Genomic DNA, 22,778 nt, shown 5'->3' with positions numbered 1-22,778 from the left:
ATACTAAGTCAGTACTAATTCATTTACTTGTCCCCCTTGTCTGAAATTTCTCACTAGGTTGGAATTCTGATCAAATCCTACTGTATTTACATTTTATGCATCTTTAACAAAAGTATTACTTCTGAAAATAAAGCCCTAACTTTTTAAGACCAAATTTTTCCCACTTTGAATTTTGCTTTAAAAAACACGGATGTCATTCAATCACATCAAAAAATTCACTCAGTAGAAGGTAATGTTATTTTGAAAATGAAGTATAAGCCCTTCAACATCTGCCTTGCAATATTTGAGTAAGAAATTTAATTTAGCCCACTAACTTCAAAAGAAAAGGATTATGGCTTTTATGTTGGGAAATATATTTCTCTTTTCCATACTGGTCAATCACCCACTGAAAGCCAAAAAATTATGCATTTTCAGTTTTTGATCTAAAGTCTTGTGTCAAATAGAAGGAGAACAGGAAATGGAGAGCTCTTGGCCTTATACTTTCGTTCCCAGCTCTATTTGAAATATACACATTATATAAGATGTGATTATCCTACTCTAAAATACTTAAGGAAAAATCCAATTCTCAAAAACCTACTCTAATGTTTAATAAGAATTATACTCAGGTTCTTCAACATTTAAATAAATCTCTTATTAAATTGTCTCTTCTTTCCTCCCAGTTTTCCTTTTAGCAGATAAAAAGAATATCTATCATTTTTTCATAACTAACCAGTATATTTTTGTTAAATATACTTATCCTTCACTTTTTCAGGTTAAATACTGCAAAAATATAAACTTTCATATCTAATCTTTTGATGATTTTCACTAGGATTAGCTCAAAATCAAGTTATCCACATTTTTTAATTGTGTTGCCTACAACAATGAAGTAGGGGGAAAAAAAAAAAAAACACATAAAACTTTTAAATACTATGATTCTAGCCACAAGACTTGCTAACTCCAGAAAGTTAAACTTCTGCTAACATGTCAGGAAACAGTAATCAAAAGAAAAACATTGCACAATTCACCCAACTAGCCTATGGTGTACAATAACCATGTGGTTTATTTCTTTGCCTTGATCAAAGAATGGAGGCAAGTGCAACAATACAAACTATATTATCTTTTGTCTGCTCCTTCCTCATCATGTGTATGTACAGATTTTTTTTTTATTGGCTGCATTTTCTTACACCTTTTTCCTGACTCATCTTCATAACAAATACAAATCAATTGTTTACACCACTGGCAGAAGACAGTACAAAGCACACTGAAAACAAAGCAACACTCCCCTAGTTGGTCAAAATCAACTTATACCATTTCTATTTTTCAAGGAAAACACACCTGATCGACAAAATTAACATCTACAAACTTACAGTCGTTCATGAAAGAAGTTATTAGGACACATTCCAATGGACAAAACTATGTAGGAACGTTGAGTTTGCAGCACACTATTCCTGCAAGTATTACATTCAAGTATCATGACCTCATTCCAAACCAGAGCTTGATATTTTGTTGGAAAACTTTAAATCTTAATAAAATATCACAGCTATTTTTCTCATTGCTACTTAAATGGGTTAGCTTCCAATTCAGTGCCTATGTTTTTGAAAAGAGTCAGAAGAGAGATACAACAGAATAAAATTATTTGAAAGTGTACTAATCTGAGCCTTTAAAAAACTGATTTCCACTTACCACCCACAACCAGTTTCCTCTAAATCTTTCTGTCCTCATTTTTAAAATAAAGAGGCTGGGATAATTTTTTTCTAAAATGCTTCTCCACTTATGAGAATAATCATAAAATTGAATGATTCACACCTTTCTCTTCATTACTTCAAATGCAGCGTGAACACACTATCCTGAAACATTCCATTAGGCTAATATAAAATATATAAATGCAAACCTATCCTCAGAATCCAATAGGCCAAACAAACAATAGCAAGGAGTGTCCATCTTTTTAATATAATTTATGTATATTAAATTCCAACTCTACCTAACTTCATCCACTCTGAGGTTTAAAAAAAAAAAAAAATCTGGTGTTAGGCTAATGAAGTCTCAAAACACTTTAAAAAGATACTTCTCTATTTGACCAGAACCTGTATGCAATAAATGCAATGTTCAGAAAACCAGCCTTCCACCAAGCTCTATGTTTGTGGAAAAGAATAAGTGTTACTTCAAGATAATTAAGTTGTTCTCTTGGAACTAAGTTTTAATCAACTTTTAAAGCTGTTTTCTTCTGCCACCTTCTTTCTCCAGATTAAGATTTCTCAAACTTCTATTTCATGGGGAGACAAAAAAGTTATAAAAGAGCTGATAACAACTAAGGCTGACTCTTAGTTGATCAGTATGTTATGTTTTACTGAGCTTTTGGTTTATAAGCCATTCTTTGAAGAATAAGATCCTGCAACGCCGCCTGTCTGTGGACCCAGGAAAAATTATAAACAGTTATTATGAAACCAGATCACTAGGACAAATCAAGAGGCCTTTCTATTTCAACTCACTACAACCAAGCCTGGTTGCAAAACACACAATTTGCTGCCCCTTATTATTTGAAAAATAATAGGTCCCAGCTTAATTCTTTCCACTTAGGAAGCACCTGACGATATATGTGTATGTATAGGTAAGGATCAAATACATTTTTCATCCACTGAGTTATTATAAATGTGTAAGGATAGAAGATGAGTTCATCTAAAATCCTTGAGATTTAAGAAGCGAAGGTTACTTCAGCAGCCACAATGGTTATGAAAAAAACCCTGCAGCACAACAGTATGGAAAAGTACAGCCTATCACGTGTCTCCCACACCAAACACTTAACTCCAAGTACATTTACAATCTTAGGGTCCCTCCAAAACTGCTCCCCTCCACCTCACAACTGGAAGAAATCTATCAACCTCCTCCTAGGGTTCCCAGAGAGACTCATCTACCTATTATCTTACTCCTCCCGTTTTAGCTCCGCCCCCGCCTCAGGAATAAGTGGCCCTACTGGCCCCAGGCAGACCACCCTTCTCCGGGGTGTGCAAATGGGGAGTCTAACTAATTTTCTCCATCCTTACCGTGTTAACCATCCCAGATAACAGGCTGTTCACGAACTCTGTGGTCCTCCCACCCCCACGTGTCAGCTACCCTCCCCCACGTTCCCACACCTCACAATTTAGGCCGAGGAAAGAAAGGGGGCAGTTGAAAGCCTAGACCCCAAGATAGACCAACCTAGAACAATCTGTCCCACCGCAAGTCCCCTCCCACCTTCGGCCCCAAACCTTTACAGTCCCTTCCTCCCTCCTTCCTTTGAAACCAGGCCCTTGCCTCAGAAACCTCCTCTTCCTCGTCGTCGTCGTCCTCTTCTTCCTCGCTGTTGTTGCTGCTGGTGCCGCCGCCGCCACCTCCTCCTCCACCGCCGCCTCCGCCGCCGCCGCTGTTGTCGCTGTCGCTGCTGCTTTCGCTGCTGCTGGGGGGTCGGCAAGTCCGGTTACGCTTGGCCTTGTGGTGTTGCTGCTGCGGCGGCTTCTTCTTCAGGAGCAGGTCGCAGACTCGCACCATCCCACGAGGAGACGAAGCCGAGGGAGCCCCGCTGCCGCCGCCAACGCTGCCGCCGACCTCCGCCGCCGCCGCGGGGGGGCCCGCCACCGCCGCCACCGCCGGGGGGCTCCCTTCTCCCTCAGCCGCCGCCACCGCCACCGGAACCGTCGCCTTCTCCATCCCCAGGGAAAGAGGGAGGGCGCGGACGGAGGAGGGGCCTGGGGGCTACGCTCTACCGCGACTTCGGCCGCACCGGGGCCAACACAGCGTTTGGTGCCGCCTCCGCCGCCACCGCCTCGGTCACCTCTACTGCCGCCGCCGCCGCCGCCGCCGCTCCGCCAGCTCTCACCTCGTCTCGCGATACTAAGGGCGGGGAGCCTGACGATGGGAGGGAGGGAGCGTGAGGGAGCAAGGCGCGGGAGGAGGGGGGGTGCCGAAGCGTAGAGGGAGACGGATGTCGAGGGACCCAGAGGAGGGGAAACTAAAAAGACACAAGGGAAGTGTGCCCGGGGTGGCTTCCGATGGGAACGGCAAGGCAGAGCAGAGGTCGCGGTTTCCGCCTGAGTGCCCACGAGCGCCGGGATTTCTTCTCTTTCCCCGCTACTTCCCCCACACACAGCCCTCCCTTCTTCCTTCCTGGCTAGTGATTAGAACGCAGCCGCAGGCGGAAGCGCAAGTGACGCCATCAGCCGTCGCCTGAGCGGTGGCGCGCGGGTGGCCAAAAATCGAAAGGGAGATTTCGAGGGCCGGACCCGGACCCGGACCGCGCGGGCGCGCAGTTGCGGGGCGTGAGGGCGGGCCTCGAGAATACGAGCCGAGTGCGGAAGCGCGGTACCCACACTTTGTTAACAGTCAGCGGGGTCCGCCAGATCCGGGAAGTGGGGCCGCGTTCTGGACCTGTTGTGTGGAGTTTTAGTCTGGCCATTTTTTTTTTCCGCCGCCAAATCCGGAATTAGGGTTCTGGATCTTGAGAGGAGGCTTTGAGTAAGAAAAAGAGCATCTCTTGCCTAAGTTGAAGTCTTGGATCAGAGACTTCCTGGACCTGAGTATTACACATGTGTAATGTGAAAAAAAGTAGATTAGGCGATGTGTAAGATCATTACAACTCAAAAGAGGAGAAAAGATGTGGGATCTGTGCCGGAGTTTGCAGACGATTGTCTCTAATCTAGCTGTTCCACTTCTAACCAGCACAACTTTTATCTGTGAAGCGAGCGTCATAAGTAATCATGTTTGTCTCCATATATTTCTTTGAAAGAATATTACTGTCGGGATTCTGAGATCATTTTTAAGTGTCTGGAGAACTTGCAGAAGTTTTGAAATGATAGTGTAGTTTATTGAACTCAGAATTATCCATTTCTGTTCTAGTACGAGTATAGTGGCATAAGGAAAATGAAGCAAACATCAAAGACAGACGTACTGGCACAAGATAAAAAGTGTGTCTCAACTGACATAGTTGCCATTTTAAGACTGCTAAGTTTAGCCAAGCGTGCCTGAATTTTTTTTTTCGTAGCATTTTTGTTTTTAGCACTAGCATGCCATATGAAATGTGGGCAGTTGCCAGTACTTTACAGAGTACCACAGCAGAATTGGCGATGACTAAATCAATTCATTCAAGCAGAAATTCATCATGTGCCTACTGTGTGCGTTACTCGTGAAATCAAAGTCTTTCCAGGGGCTTTACAGTATAATAAGTGCTATAATAAGTATGTGTACAAAGTGCTCACCATCTGCCTATTCCTCTCTGCAGCGTTTTGTGAGTTCCAGTGTAGAACAGAAAACTACATTGTGTATCTTACCACTACATATTTAGGGTCTGTAATTTCAGGTTGATCCCTTCCATTTTATTTTTCCTTCAGCACCTTTGTCTCCTTTCCTCTTGAATACTTTTTTGCAGTCTTAATCCCAAACAAATTTCATTATATGACATCACTCTTCACCGAAAGATTGAGGCAATTAAGCACAGATTCCTTCAATTTTCCAAATGCTCGAAATTTCCTGATCTTCTCACCAGTATCAGAGATATGAGAAACTTATTTTTCTTATGCAAGATTAACTCTCCATCCATATTCTAGTTCCAGTTCCTGTCTTTCTGATCTATTTGTTTGTTTGTTTATACAGTGCTGAGGATTGAATCCAGGGCATCAAGGATAGTAGGCAAGCACTCTACCACTGAGCTGCATCTCTAGTCATTTTATTGAGACAGGATCTCACTAAATTGCCCAAGCTGGCCTTGAACTTGTAATCCTCCTGCCTCAGGCTCCCAGATAGCTGAGATTACAGATGTGTGCCACCATGCCCCCAACTTCCATTTCTATCTTCAGTTCACCACAAATGCTGATTCCTTATCCTTATGTAATTTTCATTGTATTTCCTTCATAATAAAACTTTCTTTAAAAAGTATTATATTTCCAGTGTCTTGTTATCTGAAATTGGCTCATCAGCCCTCTGCAGTCAAGCTTCTGTACCTACCTTCTATACTATCAAAAGTGATCTCTTTAAAGTAGTTCTTTTTTCTTTCTTTCTTTTTTTTTTTTTTTTTTTTTTTTTTTTTTTTTTTTTTTGGTATCAGGAATTGAAGCAGAGGCACTTAACCACTGAGCCACATGCCCAGCCCTTTTTTATATTTTGTTTAGAGACAGGGTCTCGCTGAGTTGCTTAGAGCCTGGAAGAAAATGAATTTTTGTTCTTTGTGTAGTAGGGAAATAATGATCCTGTTGGGACTAGTAGAATAAGATCAAAATTATTACAATGGATGAGGCCCCTGGAGTGACTTTCTGTTATCTAGCATTTTTTGTTTGTTTTCCTTTTAGAACATTGAGGAAGAAACTGACTATACATTCTTGAGACTTATTTCTTCTTCCTGGGCACACACCTAAACTAAATTTTATAGTTCCTTGTTACCATGACCATGTGGTTGATTTCTAGCTAATGAAATATGAATAGAAATGATATGTTCATTTTCAGAATTAAGTGAAGTCCCCCTGTCCTCCCTCTTTCTCCATCAGCTTCTTATCAGTGAGCATGATGACCCTGAGGACCATATGTTGGGTATTCCAGAGTTAGAAGAGCAACCCCAATTAGAAACACCCCCTTGTGGACTAACTGTAAGAAAAAAAAATGAGATTTGAAAATGTATATGTTACAGGAGCTGAAATGACCATAACTTATGAAGAAATTGGTACCAGAATTTGAGTCCTGCCAAGACAATAAAATAAAATGTTACCTTGGCTTAACAATGATACAGCAAGCAGTAGAGGAATTAGTTTAGAGGCTAGAAGAAGACCCCTATTTGAAATGAAAAGTAATTGGTAAAACTGTCATGTGGAGTAATTGAAAGGCAGATTACCTATCGAGAATAAGTCTAGAGAAAATGGTTGAAAAGATTAAAAATGTGTGTTAGATTTTACATTTTTAGTGTGTGTTAGATTTTTACATTTTTTCTATTTAGCAAAGTTTTATTGTAAAGTGAAACTCCAAAAATAATTTGCAGAAATGAAGGTGGGTGGAAGGATTGGAAAAACTTTCTAGACCTAAACACCTAAAACAGTAAAAGAAAAGAAAAGAAAGAAATAGTACAATTAGTCCTGCAAGAAAGATCAGATCAAGGATTTGGTTGTCCCATCCAAACCCTTATGTCAAATGACCTCAAGGTAGCTATAGTAAAGTTCTAGAAAAACTGGCATGATGTAAGGAAGCAAAGAAGTAAATCAGGCTTGAGAATTATATAAGAAAGAACTTTGTAGTATTTACCTGAAGAAAATAAACCAGAAGCCCCATTTAAAAAAAGTTTTTTTAGTTGTAGTTGGACACAATGCGTTTTTTAAATTTATTTTTATGTGGTGCTAAGGATCAAACCCAGCACCTCCTACATGCTAGGCAAGTGTTCTACTCCTGAGCCACAACCCCAGCCCAAAAGCCCCATTTTTGAAAGAATTTTATTACTAAATAAACTGTGAAACTGGCTCATATATAATTGTTCAAGTGTTAAAACAGTGGGGCAACTGTTTAACCCCATAAGTGGGAAGTAGAATGTAAGAGCTCAACAGCTAGCTCCACAATACCCTAGAGGATGTGACTCTGGGGAATAATGGACAAAGAAGATATTTCAGAGGTTGGTATCAGGCCCTGAAAAATAATAGACAAGAGCATTCTTCCCCAAGAATAGAGTTGGGATCACACCAAAACTGACTCCACTCTCAGAAGACATGTATTATAAAATGCTTATTTAGTATTTCACTATTATTGTGCATCAGTATTGCACAAGGTCTCTTATGTTTCTCTTTTCCAAATGAGGGAACATATTATAATTACCCTTTCCTGATCTACCCCTGTCATTGGGTTTGCCAAAATAATTTGTATTTTTAGTTCATAGATCACATCTATGCTTAATGAATGGGGCTGCACATTATTTGAAAATCAGACTTTGAGCCTGATCCAATGATTGGAGAGAACTTTAGGATTTTCTCTCTACAGGAATATGTCCTTTGTGTTGAAAAAAAGGTACAATACGCATTTAGATCATAGCAATTGAGTCTCACAGATACTAGATTCTTCTGAGCACATAATTATATTTACCAGCCTCTCTTACAAGTAGGAGTATATCTGGATTAGGTGAGCCAATTAGGTTCCAACCAGTGGAATGTAAGCAGAAGTAATAAGTTCCTATTTCAGTGCTGGCCCATGAAAACATCACATGAACAGTTTTTCAGCATCTCCCCTCACCCCTCCAATTTGAGGCAAGTGGATACATTTGCATTGGAAGCCATGTGTCAAAGATAGTCAAGCCACAAGATGAAAGACTGGTTTCCTAAAAAATAATTCATTTAAAAGACTGATTTCTAGAATTTCCACATGGAGGATATCTTCTTGCTATAGGAATGCTCATTGTATATCAATTTATATATATTCCTTTGTGGCTGAACCACTAGCATTTGAGATTTTATTCTAATATACCTGTCCCTCTTTCCCCAGGAGCATTTATCCATTGCCTAATCCTAATTTCCGTACCACATGGGTGGGCCCATAATTCAGGCTGGCCAAATACCCTATTCTTCAGTCATAGTGATTAGGCCAGGAATGGGCAGATTAATAAAACAAAGTTAATCAGTATCACCATTTTGGCTAACAACGTTGACAAAGAAGCACCTAACTAGAATAAAGTAAAAACTCAAACTGCCTTTGACTTTTGGCCATGACGTAGAGTGAGCCTGTCTAAAAATTAGATCATTTCAGCAAAGCAGGCAGTCTCAACGATATTACAAAAGGGACAAGAATCCAGGATCTGAGACGTATTTCCTTGCTCTCAGAGTTAAAACCTCAGGATGTAAGGAATAGATACTGCCAAGAAGACTTGGAAATTCAAAAATGAAGCTCCTGGCTTGTGGAGATTATATAACATAGACACCTACCATTAAGTAGAAATGAGAGAATAATGTGTTAAAGCAGAACCACTCCCACTCCTGAATCTTCTTGGATTACAATATGTAAAAGGGGATGCAAAATTCTGTAAGAGGCATGTAAATTTTGTTCATGATAAGCACCCAATTGCTTACCAATAACATGCCACAGCAGAGGATATTCAAAAAATTAAGAACTCATCACTTGAGAACACATCAATATTCCCAAGTTCTGAGGTAAAAACAGAGGGAAACAATTATACTTTGAGAGAATAGTTTGAAAGGTAAGTCACAAGCACCTAGAGAGCAAGCAGACCAGGTGCCTCTTCAGCAATGCCATAAAGATGAGAAATCTCTGCAAAGGAACTCCCACTAAGCCCCACCTTCTAAAGGTTTAGACCACTGCAATGAGGACCAAGCCTCTGACATATGTAACTTGGTTAGGATTCTCAGACTTTATCCTAACTGTAGCACTCCACCATGGATATCTAGTCAAATACCTTCTTTAGAGAAATTGACTTTATTAAGACAGAGTTTTGTTGATTACTTAATTGCCAGATTTATTTTTCAGCTCCTACCTTACTTGACCCTTCTAGTATTTGACATCAGTTATTGCAGTTTCCCAAGGAATCCCAATAAAATAATTCCCCTCTGTGTTGCCTAGTTTTCCAACAATTCAGGAAATAAGGGCATAAATGGGGGCCAAAACTTCATTTTATTAGTGGTAAAAATAAGTTAGCTAATGTTGTCTACTTGTATCATTAATAAGAGTGTGAAAACCAAATAGGCCTGTCAACTATCTCCAGAATTAGTTAAATTTATGCATTAAATTTCTAGTAGTGCTTGACTGGATACCACAAAGGGATTGTATAGAGAAAGACCTGGAAGTAATTGAGGTCCCTACTCAGGAAGCAGAAACATTCAAGATGTTTTTCCTACTAGTATCACTGACTAGTTCTTACTTGAAATCCATTTTTCCTAGTTATGGTTTTATTTCTCTAATTCTTCATATTTTCTTATAGGTCTTTCTTCTACCTGGCTCTTAAACTTCAGGAGTTCCCTCCTAAGTCAGACTTTTGCACTATTTTATTTTACACTCCCAGAGTAATCTCATTTAGTTTCAGTTTCAGTAACCATGTTTAAGTCTAATGATTCCATAACTTTTATTTCCAGCCAATATAAATCCAGAACTACCAAGGGAAATTACCATGTATCATGTTTCCTTAACCTTTTCCCTCCAACCTAATCAGACTAATATTACCAAATCCTGTTTGCTCCACATCCTAGTATTTATTTACTTTTTCCCCATAACCACTCCTTAATTTTGCCTTTACCATCTTTCACTCATACTAATACCCTAATCTATTTCCCTGCCTCTGATCCTGTTCTTCTCCATTATACCCTCCCATTGCCAACTGAATTACTCTTATCTCCCTTGTAAAAATCATTCATTTCTGAATACAAAACAATATATTTTCCATTGTAAAACATCAAAAAATACAAAAAGTACACCCACAAGAATACATAATTCCATCAACCAAGGAGAACCACTATTGACATTTTAGCACAACCTTTATGCTACTTTCTCTGTATATTCTAAGCAAAATGAGAATGCCACTAGCAGACTTTATATATATATATATATATATATATATATATATATATATTAGTATTTTTAAATTTTCTTATGGCATTAAATGTCATTTATAATGTCATTTGTAATGAATATATCAATTTATTTCAGACAAATATTGTCCTATACCTGAATCTGGCATATACACATGCTATATTTTGTCATCATGACATTTCAAAGTTGTTAGAATTTTGAATGCCTTATGCATGGCATGGCTTTCTTCAATTCCTCAATCTCTCCCACTTTCTATTATCTTATGCTTAGTCTTATTTTTGTCATATGTGTTTATTTTTTTCTTATTGTTTTTTGTGTGTATGTTTTAATTTTGGACATTTGAGTTGAAAAATTACAATTAACCCAAGATAAAGATGAATTTTAATTCATTCATTTTGTATTTGTTACATACATGCTATGTGCCAGGCACTGTGTTAGGTAAGAACATCTTAACAAAGCATACTTCCTTGTCCTTTGAAACTAATACTAGTCTAGTGTGAGAGGCACATACATGAAATTACTGCTACAAGGGAAACTACAACTAGGAAATTTTATTTTGGAGAGTGAGTCTTCCCTGAGGTTAAGGAAAGTGGAAAAATAATCACACTTTGAGAGAACAGATAAAGACATATCAACAATGAACCTTTCTTTAAACAGAGATCTATAGTAGGAAGTAATTAGGAGAAAAAATAAAGTAGAGAAGAATATTCCTAGCCAAGGGGTGTATATGTGCAAAAGATCTTTTTAAAGAAGGCATCAAACTATGTCAAAAGAGCTGAAACAGAAAGTGACTGAAAAAATATTTGTAGGATGGGGGTGGAAATGTAAACAGAAGACAAAGATTTTTTCATGGCTTGAGGACCATGCTAAGGATTTTAGCATAGATGTTGATATGGAATTTATCTTCATCTAAATTTTAGTCCCCGACAACCCTAGTCTTTTCCCTAAAAAAAAAAAATCCTTCTCTTTTTAGTCACTCACTTTTTATATGACATGATTTTGTGATTCCCTTTACATTTTGATCACAGTTTTCTAAAATTAATTATTTTCTTAGTCCACTGTTCTGCAACTTAGAGGCAACCAAGTTAACAGTGAAGTTGAGGACTAGGAAAATGACAATCTAACACAAGGTATAATTAACCGCCAGGCACTTTAAAACTGAATTGCTCCATAAAAAATTTCAAAAAAGTTAAATGTTTGGATAGTGTATTTTCATGTTAAATTTCTTTTGCTTAAAGTTTTACTTAGGTTAAAATTAAAATCACCATTATATTTCTGCATGTACTTCTAGGTTAGGTAAAAAGGGGAATAAAGGAATGGGAAAATTGGATAGCAAAGAAAGCCAATCTGATAATAAAATAGTCCTAGGATAATCTACAATAAAATAATGTGCACTAAGTATTTGTAATTAACAAATAAGCTACCTATGGTTAAGTTTGGTGTTCCAATTTTTGTTAGTTCGGCAATTGTTGCCCTTGTTGTTTAGAAGACAAAGTGGTTATTGCATAAAACTCCTATGCAGAGATCTGTAAGTTCCTCAATTTTGTGACTTTCAACTTGAACACCAAGATAAACATTTTCAGGGTTTAGATTTACAGCAAGTTAGAATAACAATATTAAAAGTTAGAACAATTACTGGCTTGTATCTTTCCCAAGACAAATTGAGTCAATTGGAAAGTTGGTGAGTGATCTGATGACATCAGGATTAATCAAGGAGTCCCAAGGAAGTCTTTCATTCATGTATTTATTGATTATTCCACAAATATTAAATACCAAACTGTATGCTCTACACTATTTAGGGCACTGGGTATAACTTATTTAAAAATGCATAGTCATGAATGCATTATGTGCAAGCCATAGTTAGTAAAATATACCCTGAAATACAGAAGGTCACCCAGAGACTTCCTGGAACCTACAATATGCAAATATTTTTTATCAACACTCTAGAAAATAAAGTATAAGTAAGCTTTGATATTTTCACATAAAACGATGAGTTTTAAAAAGCAGGTAGAATTTCTAGCCTGACATAGAAAGAACTTAGAGGTTGCTACTCCATCCTAATAGCAAGAAAAAGCTGACCAAGTCAATAACTGAATATCAGAAGAGTGAATTCATAGGGAAATTTTTTTTTACCCCAAATTGGAGAGACAGATAAGCAACCAAGTAACAATGAAGCTGAGGGCTACATAGAACCATTATTTGACTGGAGCAGAAACCTCTGTGGGAACCAGTAGGAAAACCTGAACCATATTTGATGAACTGCTTGAGGATCAATGTGGACAAGCTGGAGAATGGAAAACTCAAGGGCAATTCAGTTATAGGTGGGTTCTACACTTTTGTGCATTTAACTTCCCTGAGCATTATCAGGTTCTCATCATCATTAATATTAGGGAAAAATTCCTTCATGCTTCCAGCCAGGGTATGCAAGGTAGGGACCATTTTGAAATATAACAGCGTATTCTGTTTTTAACACGGTTTGCCCTCAAGAGAAACTGTCTTCCTACAGCCTAACCTGCTGAGGTTTTATCAAAGCCTAACTGACCTGGGGGATGGAAAATATCCAGGTGGTTCTGGGCTTCCATGCGCTGAAGGGAAATATTAAATTCCTAACCCCTCTACTCATCCTGTCCCAAATAATAAGGAAGCAACTTGAAAAACTGGTGACAGTCACAATGCAGATCTGCAGCATCACTGAAAAACTGAAAATTGATCATAGGACTGTAGAATGTTTCCCTTCCCCTGTCTTACCATTATGTTAATGCAGTTTCTTTTACTCAGTACATCATGTCCATCTTAACAACAACAACAACAAAAATCACAAGGCATATTAAAAGACAAAGTACCTTAAAATAACAAGATTTGGCAGAAAGTTTTCTGATTGTAGCTACCATAGTATGATTTTTTCACCTAAAAGCTCTAATAACAAAGGAGCTAGATGGTTTTGAAGCTAGATGCTTTAGCAATAAAAAAGTTAGTATCTACCTTCCTGATCTTGACAGGAACAGCAGCTCTCCTAGTGACCATATTCTGAGATGTGACTTGAAGTAGTCTGGGAGCTCATCTAAAATCCAATTGATCTGCTCATCAAAATAATTCTGTAAACTATTCAATGTCTTATAATATAGCCCTTTCTGCTTGAACAAGACTGTATTCTATTCTCTATAACCTCTCACCAATAGAATGGTACCAGATTTGCCTACAGACAATATTTTCTCAAGAAAATGGGAACTGATTATTGGTTATCTGACCTGGCTGTGCTTATAGAAGCAAAAATCTTTTTTAGCATCAGTAGGTTTAACCCAGGAAATCTATGTTATTTAAATGATCACTTTGATCACTTAGAATACAGTAACTACTGAATGGAAGGCTTGAGCAAACCACATGGCAACAATGAGAAAGAGAAATAGGAGGTTTCTAGAATGGTCTGTTCACTTCTAACTGTACCAGAAAAAGAAAAGAGAAAGAAAGAAAAAAACTTAAGTGAAGCTTTACCATAACAAACTCAGCATTCAAATTCCTGATTCCAGGCATGATGAGAAATTCAGGGAACTTCTGTAATTACCCTAAGTGGAGTCTTACATCTTTTCAGTCTAGAGCAACACTACTTGAAAACGAGATACAGATTCTGATCTCCAAATTATAGAATTAAAAATAGGAATTTCTAAGGGCTGGGGTCGTTGCTCAGAGGTACAGCACTCGCCTAGCATGTGCAAGGTCCTGGGTTTGATCCTCAGCACCACATAAAAATAAATAAATAAAATAAAGGTATTATGTCCAATTATAGCTAAAAAATAATAAATAAATAAATAAATAAATAAATAAGGAATTTCTCTTTTACTTTCAGTTTATGAGAGTTTCTATCATGTATGGTTTTTGTATTTTCAAAAATTTACCTGTATGTATTAAGATAATCATAACATTTTTCTTAGTTTGTTATTGCAGTGAATTATAGTGATTGACTGTTGAATAGTAAATCAACTTTGTATTCCTAAAATAAACCCCACTTGGTGGTGATGTATTATCCTTTTGTATATTTTTATATTTGATTTGCTAAGCTTTTGTTAGAAATTTTTCCTTGTATGTTTATGAAATATGCCGGTCTATAGTTTTTGCTTCTTATAATATCATGATTTGATTTGGGTATCAAGTAATTCTTTCTCACTGAACAAGTTAGAAAGTGTTCCCTCCTCAATTTCTGGAAATTTGTATTGAATTGGTGTTGTTTCTTGCTTCAATGTTTGGTGGAATTTATCAGCGAATACTTATGTGACTACTGTTTACTTTGTAAGAAAGTTTTTAAATGTAATTCAATTTCTTTAATAACTAAAGAATTATTTAGGTTACCTATTTCTTTTTTAGTGAGACTTGACAGTTTGTGTTTTTCAAAGAATTTGTCCATTTTATGTCCTTTATCTCTGATAATACTATTTGAAATATGTTTTATATTATATTAATATAATCTCCCCAGTTTTTTCCCTCCAGTTTTCTTATGGTTAATATCAGTATATTACATTTTTCTGCTCCTTTCACTTTCAACATATATGTTAGGTATAGTTGAGTCTTGCTTTTTTATTTATTTGTTTTTTATTTTTGGTACTGAGGACTGAACCCAGGCACACTCTACCACTGAGCTATTGCCCCAGCCTTTCTGTTTTTTAAGACAGAGTCTCTCTAAATTGCCCGGGTTGGCCTCAAACTTGTATACATTCTGCCTTAGCTTCCTGAGTTGCTAGGATTACAAGCATACATCACTGTGCTGGGTGTTTCTTGCTTTTTAAAATTCCATATTTTTAATCTCTAGATTTTAAAAGACAGAATTTAGACTGTTTACATTTAATGTGATTATTAATATGTTTGGGTTTAATTCTCTCTTGATATTTGTTTTCTATTTGTTCCATTTGTTCTTTGTTATCCTTTTCCTTTTTTCCCCTTTTCATTTGGAACAACTATGTAATTTTTTATTCCATTTTATTTTCTTTGTTAGATTATTAGTAATAATTCTTTATAACTCACAATAAAAGCTTATAAGAGCTAGGTTTGTGGCTCAGTGATTGAATGCTTTCCCAGCATGTGTGAGGCACTGGGTTCAATCCTTAGCATCACATAAAAATAAATAAATACATAAATAAGATAAAGGTATTTTAAAAAGTTATAAAACTTTGTTGTTGATTTAGGGTTTATCTTATACATCATTACCACTTTCTACCTTTAAGTGATATATTGCTCAATATATACCATAAGAACCATACAGCAGAATAATTCTATTTTCCTTCCTATCTTTTGCCATATTTGTCCTACTTTTACTTTCTACATATTTTAAAGACCCCACAGTGCATTATTATTATTCTATTTATTGTTTCTTTAAAGAGCCAACTATATCTTTTAAAGACATTTAAATAAAAAACATTTCTCTATTTGCCCATAGTGTTACCATTTCTGTGCTCTTTATTCTTTTATGTGGCTTTACTCTTCCATTTGTTTGTTTGTTTTGGGGGGTTTTGTTTTTGTTTAGCTTGAAAGACTTCCTTTACCATTTCTTGTAGTGCAGAACCACTGGTAATAAATTCTTTCAGCTTTTTTCTGTGTCTGAAAAACTCCTTCCCTCTTATCTATATTTCTGAAGGATATTTTCACTGAGCAAAATATTTTAGATTGATAGGGATTTTGTTCTTTTAGAATATTGTTTCACTACCTTCTTGTTTGCATTGCTTCTGATGAGAAATTAACTCTTTAGTTTTATTGCATCAAATATTTTTTCCTGTGGTTGATTTAATATTTGCTCTTTATCAGTAGTTCTATGAAATTTTTTTGTTAATTTATGTTACTCAACATTCATTCTAGGGTTAAATCTTTCCAGTGAGGCAAGATGTTTTAAAATATCCTGTTTCATATCTTTTAAACTGAGATTTCCTACTCTGTTGAGAACAGGTGCTATTCCTGGCCTTGTTTGTGATCCACGTGTTCTATTTCTTCTAATCCTTCTTCCCCATTTCTGGATAATTTCCTCACGTGTATACTCTCATCAGTACTCAAATGACCATTCAAGAAGCACTCATATAGATTCTGTAGTTTTTTCTCTGCAGTTTTCCTTTTTTCTGGGACTCTGCACTGCCAACTCTAGCCTCTTTAACTTCTTCAGATTCCCACCTACTTCTCCTCAACTCAAAGCTGGGTTTTCTTTTCCTACACCGTAGCCTAGAAATTTCTTCCAAACAATTTTTTGGGGTTATGATATATCTCATCTCATTTGTTTTATTCTCAACTGACAGGGACCATTGCTCTTCATTGCTGATATTCAATGTTTTGGAAGTTATTGTTTTATAAATTCATCCATTTTTTTCCTAATTGTTTCAGTCAGAAAGATAAATCCAATTTTTAGTTACTCATTTGACAAGGGACAAAAGTCCCAAGTGACTTTTTAAAGAACACAGCTCCTTTTTTTTTTTTTTTTTTTAGCTGTAGTTGGACCAATACCTTTATTTTTATTTGTTTTTATTTTTATGTGGTGCTGAGGACTGAACCCAGCTGAACACAATTCTTTTTATATAATGCTTCTCATTAAACTTGTCAATGTGTTTTCACTGTTCTTAATATAAAGTTTATAATATTTAGTAAGTTCTTCAAAACTTACTGACCACTTGTTCATCTTAATGCCATAATTCCTTTATTTTGGTTACTCAAGGCTTCCTTCAGATGCCCAAACTCTGTAAACACTTCTCCCTGTCCTACCCTAGGTTTTACCCCATACTTTGTGCTCCCTCTTTCACATATTACTCATATCTATTGTTCAGAATTTGCCTTCAACATCATTTTCACTGGGAAAAAAATCTTTGGCCTCCCTCCATAAATTGTTCTACTAGTCAGTTTTTGGTTATGATATTGAAATGCCTGAAGCAGGCTAATTTTACAAAAAAAAGTAGGTTTACTTAGCTCATAGTTTTAGAAGCTGAAAGTTCAAGATCTGGCAGGTCTATCAGAGGCATTTTGGCTTCTGATGAAGGCTTCCATGGCTGCCTTACTTCATAGCAGATTGTATCACGATAGAAGCATGTGTGGGGACAAGAGATCACATCACACACAAAACAGGAATCCAGAAAGACTCTGAGATCCTACAATTCTTGTAAGGGCAAGGCCCCAACTGACCTGTGAATGTCTCACTAGGTCCCACCTCTTAAAAGTCCTACCTCCCAATGTCATCACACTAAGAATCAGGCTTCCAACACATGAAGACTTAGGAAACAAATTCAAACCATATTGAAATCATAGAATTATATTTTTTATGATTGTATCCATAGGCTTGGAAATGAACACTAACATTAAGAGACATTCTATGCTTCAACAGGGTGTAATGTTATTTTCTGAAGATCTTTCTAATTGTAATTTTCTATGAGATGACACAATACATACTCTTCAAAATGAATTAGAACATCATTTTGAAAAATGTCTTTCCTATTAAGACTATATAGCATCTTATTAAATTTTATTGTAAACATATTGGACAGGATCCAATAGCATTAAACTTTGTAGGGTCCTTGGACTTAAGATAAACATTGCCATACACACATCCCTCATCTACAATTTGTTATTATTTGCAAATTCAGTGTTGATTAGGCATTCAGTATTATAAGCATTAGAGAGGTAATATAGAATCAATACATTTATCAAGAAACTTAAGGTTTATTTAGTAAGATAAGACAAACAGAAAAACAATAAGAAATGGTCAGGTTTTTTTCTTTTCTTCTTCTTCATGTTTTTTTTTTTTTTTTTTTTTTTTTTTTTTTTTTTTTTTGTACTAGCAATTGAACCCAGGGGCAGGAGCATGCTTTTGCACTGATCCGCATTCCCAGCCCTTTTTATTTTTTATTTTGAGACAGGGTCTCGCTATGTTGCTGAGGGCCTCACTAAATTGCTAAGGCTGCTTTTGAATTTGTGATCTTTCTGCCTCAGCCTCCAGAGCTTCTGGGATTACAGGTAAGCACCACTACTTCTGGTGGAATGGCCAATTTTTAAAAGATAATAACTAAATGCATTTTCAGTTGTATCTTCTATAGATCCTGTACTTGCTACTCTGAAAGTGGGAAGGTTTAGGACAGGTTGGGTAGCCACTCAAGTTCAAGGGTCCCCAGACCCCAGAGGTAACTTAACAAGTAGGTTAGTTAATTATCTGGAGCAGCTAGAAGCAAAAGAAAGAAAAAATTATGTACAAATAATTGCCCAAGGAAAAAAACTGGAGATCAAGTGGAAGAAACTGAATTATTGTCAGATGCCAGAAAAAAAATCAGAAGTCATAAGTTGTGTCAACATAGGAATGCAATGAGTAAAAGGAGCAAGATGGCAATGAGTTTAGAGTTTAGCAATCTAGGTATCACCAGGATTGCCTGAACTCCCTGCTATTTCATGTGGGTCATATGGTGAATATGAGAGGGATCCCAAGTCATAGAGAACTGATTAGAGTGGAGTTCCCCCAGCTTTCACACAATCATCTGAGCTTACCTTTCAAGGAAGGAAAGAGTTTCCCAGGGCTTGCCCTAGAACTTATCAATTCTTTCGGATAGGAGGCTCTAATCTAACACCATTCTTTAAACTAGCCAAACCAGGCCATGGTCTCAGGCCTGCCCTGATCTGTTCATTATAATTACTGTGTACATGCCTCTTTGGTTCCAGATTTTCTCATATACTCATTTACTCCGTCTGGTTTTTGACTCTGGCTGCATTCCCAATTTATAGTTCTGCTCCTGTACTCTGTACTAAACTTTGGTATTTGGTTTTCTGTTTTTGATTCTTGATTTGCTCAAAAAAAAAAAAAAAGAAAAGAAAAAGAAAAAAGAAAAGAAATGACAACAACAACAACAAAAAAAACTGTACCAATGATCATTCCCACTTCACACTACTTTTATCATTCTGCAGGGATCCAACTCCCATATCTGGTCGTGAACCACTGCTTCAACCAAAACCTTACATAAGGGAGTCACATCAGTGGTTATTCATATGGTTTTTCTCCACTAATACTGTTCTCACCAAATGAAGTGCCAGGACTAGCTATAACAATAGCAAAGTCTAGATCATTCCCTACTGTGTATTTTGATTCTGTGTCTCTGGCAGATAAAATAAGTTGCAAAGACATTAGAGTGATGTTCTAGGACTATGTGCCAAGGATCAGTTAAATTGAATTTGAGATGCATAGGTGGTAAACCCCAAAGTGGGAAGCCCCCACTTTATGGGTCAGGAAACTTGTTATTGTATAGGTCAAGGACTACTAATAAGTCATATATATCTATTGTGAGGTGACCCACAGAGTCTACTCTCTGTATTATTTCTTTTAATGTTCATGACTATCAAGACTATCCACTTGAAGTTTTATTTACTTAACAGATACTTATTGAGCCTCTGCCATGTATATGTTAGGTACTGAACTAGAATTTGGAGACATGATGGTAAGCAAAAACAAGCATTTTCCCTACTACTATTGAGCTTACAGGCTAAGTGAGACAGAGACTTTATACATTAATGTATAATATATTCACATATTATTAATCTAAATGTTTTTAAAGGGAAATTAATGCTATAATTAATATAATAATGTCTATGTCATATAACCAAATGTGAATATGCTAATATAAATATAATTAATGAAAAATTATAACTATACTGAATGCTATAAGGAAGAAGTCTATGGTTCTATAAGAGAGTATAATACTGCTTTTCTAACAGATTATAGTTAAACTAAGATCTTAAGAGAAAGTAGGAGTAAAGTAGGTAAGGAAAGGATGAAGTATAACTACTCTAAGTCCCTGTGGTTAAAGGAACTTGTGAAAGCTTCGAGGAGTTGAAAAAATACCATTGTTGCCCTTGTGTCAGAGAACTATGGAAGGTATGTTGCCAGATGAGTCTAAGAAACAGGTAATGGCTAATCCTAAAGGACCTTTGTAAGGATTTTTGTCTTTATCTAAAGAAAGATTGAAGTGTATTAAGCCAGAAAGTGCTGTGATTTGTGTTTTGAAATGATCATCCTAGTTGCTTATGTGGAATAAATCAAAGGGATGAATGGAGACCAGTCATGAGACTGATTTGATAGATCCAGGAAATATACAATATTGACTTAGATCACTCTATTAATAAAGGAGGTAACTAGAAGTAGCTAAATTCAAGATAAATTTTGAAGTCTGAGTATTCGGCTTGCTGATGAAGTAAAAATGGAAGATAACCCTTTATTCATCTCTCTAACAGCCCACCTACCTGATCAGTTTAGATGATCTCCTCTCCCATACTTTACTAACAAAATGGAATCAGACAAGAATGTCCTTCTTTGTCTGCCAACAAACATATACTTCAGAGGGGACTTAGAGGAAGTAGATTCTTCAAGGGACAGCCAGATTTCAGTTAAAGTAAGGGAGTAAAGGGAGAGCTCAGAGAAGTTTCCAAGGATATAGGAGAAATTTCTGGATAAGTCTTGGTTACTTTGTTGGCTCTTCACTAAAGTTTGGAAGACAGAGGAGAGGGTCCACACCTGAAAGAAGGAAGGAAATGGAAGAGAGTGATGATAGTGAAGTAGAAGGATAGATAGCCATACAAGTTGTCATACAGTGGAAGCATGGTGAAAGGCATAGTTCATTACTTTGAGAAGACAGTGGGAGGTAATGAAAGGATTTGCCCAGGGAATTTATACATAAAAATTGGCAACCCATACATAGAAGGAAATTGAAGACTTATGTGCTGCAGGGCTTGGGTGAAGTGGATATGAAAATTGCAGAAGCCTTATATCAGGCAATATCCATAACTCCTTTGGGTTGTTTTGGTTCTCCCAGGAATTGACCTGTGGCAAAAGTACCCATATACTAGGCATGAAGGAAAGCAATGGGAATGAATTCATATTTTCTGTAAAAGGGATATTTAAAAGTTGTTAAAGGTCAACTTCTCCGTTTTGATGAGTGACTTAGTCATTTGTTTATCTGATATGTAGTCGTGAAAATTGTCTTTCTGTGTTTGGCTGATCATTCCTTTAAAAACTCATGAGTAAGAAAGTGATGCATTCAGATATGGAAGGATTTGAGGGATGTAATCTTGAATCATAGGAATAATTAGTTGTAAGACATGGTTTCACTCTAAGTTTTCAGGTTATTTGTAGAGAAGGAAAACTTCCCTAATTAGCAAGGCAGCAGGACCTGAAAAATATGATACAGAATAAAGGATACTTTGTGCCACATTTTGGAGAAAGCTTGAAGGATTATGCTAAATCTTTATGAAGAGGAACGACTAGGACAAACCATGGTAAGAGCTTCTTAACAAGCACTGAGAAATCAAAGTATAATTTTTCCTAGGGCCTGCTTTGGTTCTAGATGCAAATCCTTTAAGCAATACTAGTATCATAAAAATTGTTTTTTCTCCGGGGGATCTGGGTACCGGGATTGAACTCAGGGGCACTTGACCACTAAGCCACATTCTTTGCCCTGTTTTTGTATTTTCTTTAGAGACAAGGTCTCACTGAGTTGCTTAGTTCCTTGCTTTTTCTGAAGCAGACTTTGAACTCTGGATCCTCCTGCCTCAGTCGCCGGAACTGCTGGGATTACAAGTGAGTGCCATTGTGCCTGGCAGGATTATAAAGTTTTATCAGAAAAAGAATTGCCAGACATCCTTTAGGGTTATGTTCAGAGGATTGAATGAGTCTTAGTAACCAGCCAGGTCAGTGTTCCGACATGAAATACATATGTCAGGGTTTCATTTCTAGTGAAATAATACTTGGATTTTTCAGAGATCCTTCCAGTCATTCTGGAGCTCCCTCAAACGCTGCCCATTCCAGGTGTTTGCCTCTTGGTGCCCATGATGAAGTTTTTTCACTTCTACCTGTGGTTTTAAGGTCATGTCAGTCTTTGAGTACAAAGACTCTCATGCATAAAAAACCTTGCTAATTGATAAATTCATAGATTCCTCCTTCTTTGTATGTATGCCTGCTACATACGTGATGTGAAATTTACTCCTCAGAAAATATGACACACTGCATCTGAAATGTACGTAGTTCTCTTGTGATTGTGCTCTTCCTTGTCAAGAACATCAGGTCATAAGAGAGTTCTAACGCCTCTTAAATTAATATATCCAGACTTTAAAAACAGTGTTTACAGTGAACATATTTGGTCTCATATAGTGCAATTAATTATTGCCATAGACAACTTTCTTAGAAATAAGTGTGCTGACCAAGTTAATCTTGACCTGAAGTACCCTTGTGGCAGGGATTCCTCCATACAGATGATGGAGGTTTCTGTTTATCATGAGAAGAG

At 36.8% G+C, this 22,778-nt stretch overlaps 1 protein-coding gene across 5 annotated transcripts in view; it reads right to left on the bottom strand.

Moving 5' to 3' along the window:
- Ankrd17 (ankyrin repeat domain 17) overlaps window positions 1-3,751 on the bottom strand; it is a 149,375-nt gene extending 145,624 nt beyond the window's left edge. For all 5 annotated transcript variants that reach the window (XM_026402588.2, XM_077803458.1, XM_026402590.2 and 2 more), the window contains exon 1: window positions 3,271-3,751. In XM_026402588.2, coding sequence (XP_026258373.1) covers window positions 3,271-3,663 — 393 coding nt within the window. In that variant the 5' untranslated portion in view covers window positions 3,664-3,751. The remainder of the gene's footprint in view (window positions 1-3,270) is intronic.
- Window positions 3,752-22,778: the final 19,027 nt, after the last annotated feature.

Source organism: Urocitellus parryii, chromosome 10, assembly GCF_045843805.1.
Source record: "Urocitellus parryii isolate mUroPar1 chromosome 10, mUroPar1.hap1, whole genome shotgun sequence".
NCBI lineage: Eukaryota > Metazoa > Chordata > Mammalia > Rodentia > Sciuridae > Urocitellus > Urocitellus parryii.
This window is presented reverse-complemented; position numbering and strand designations above follow the sequence as displayed.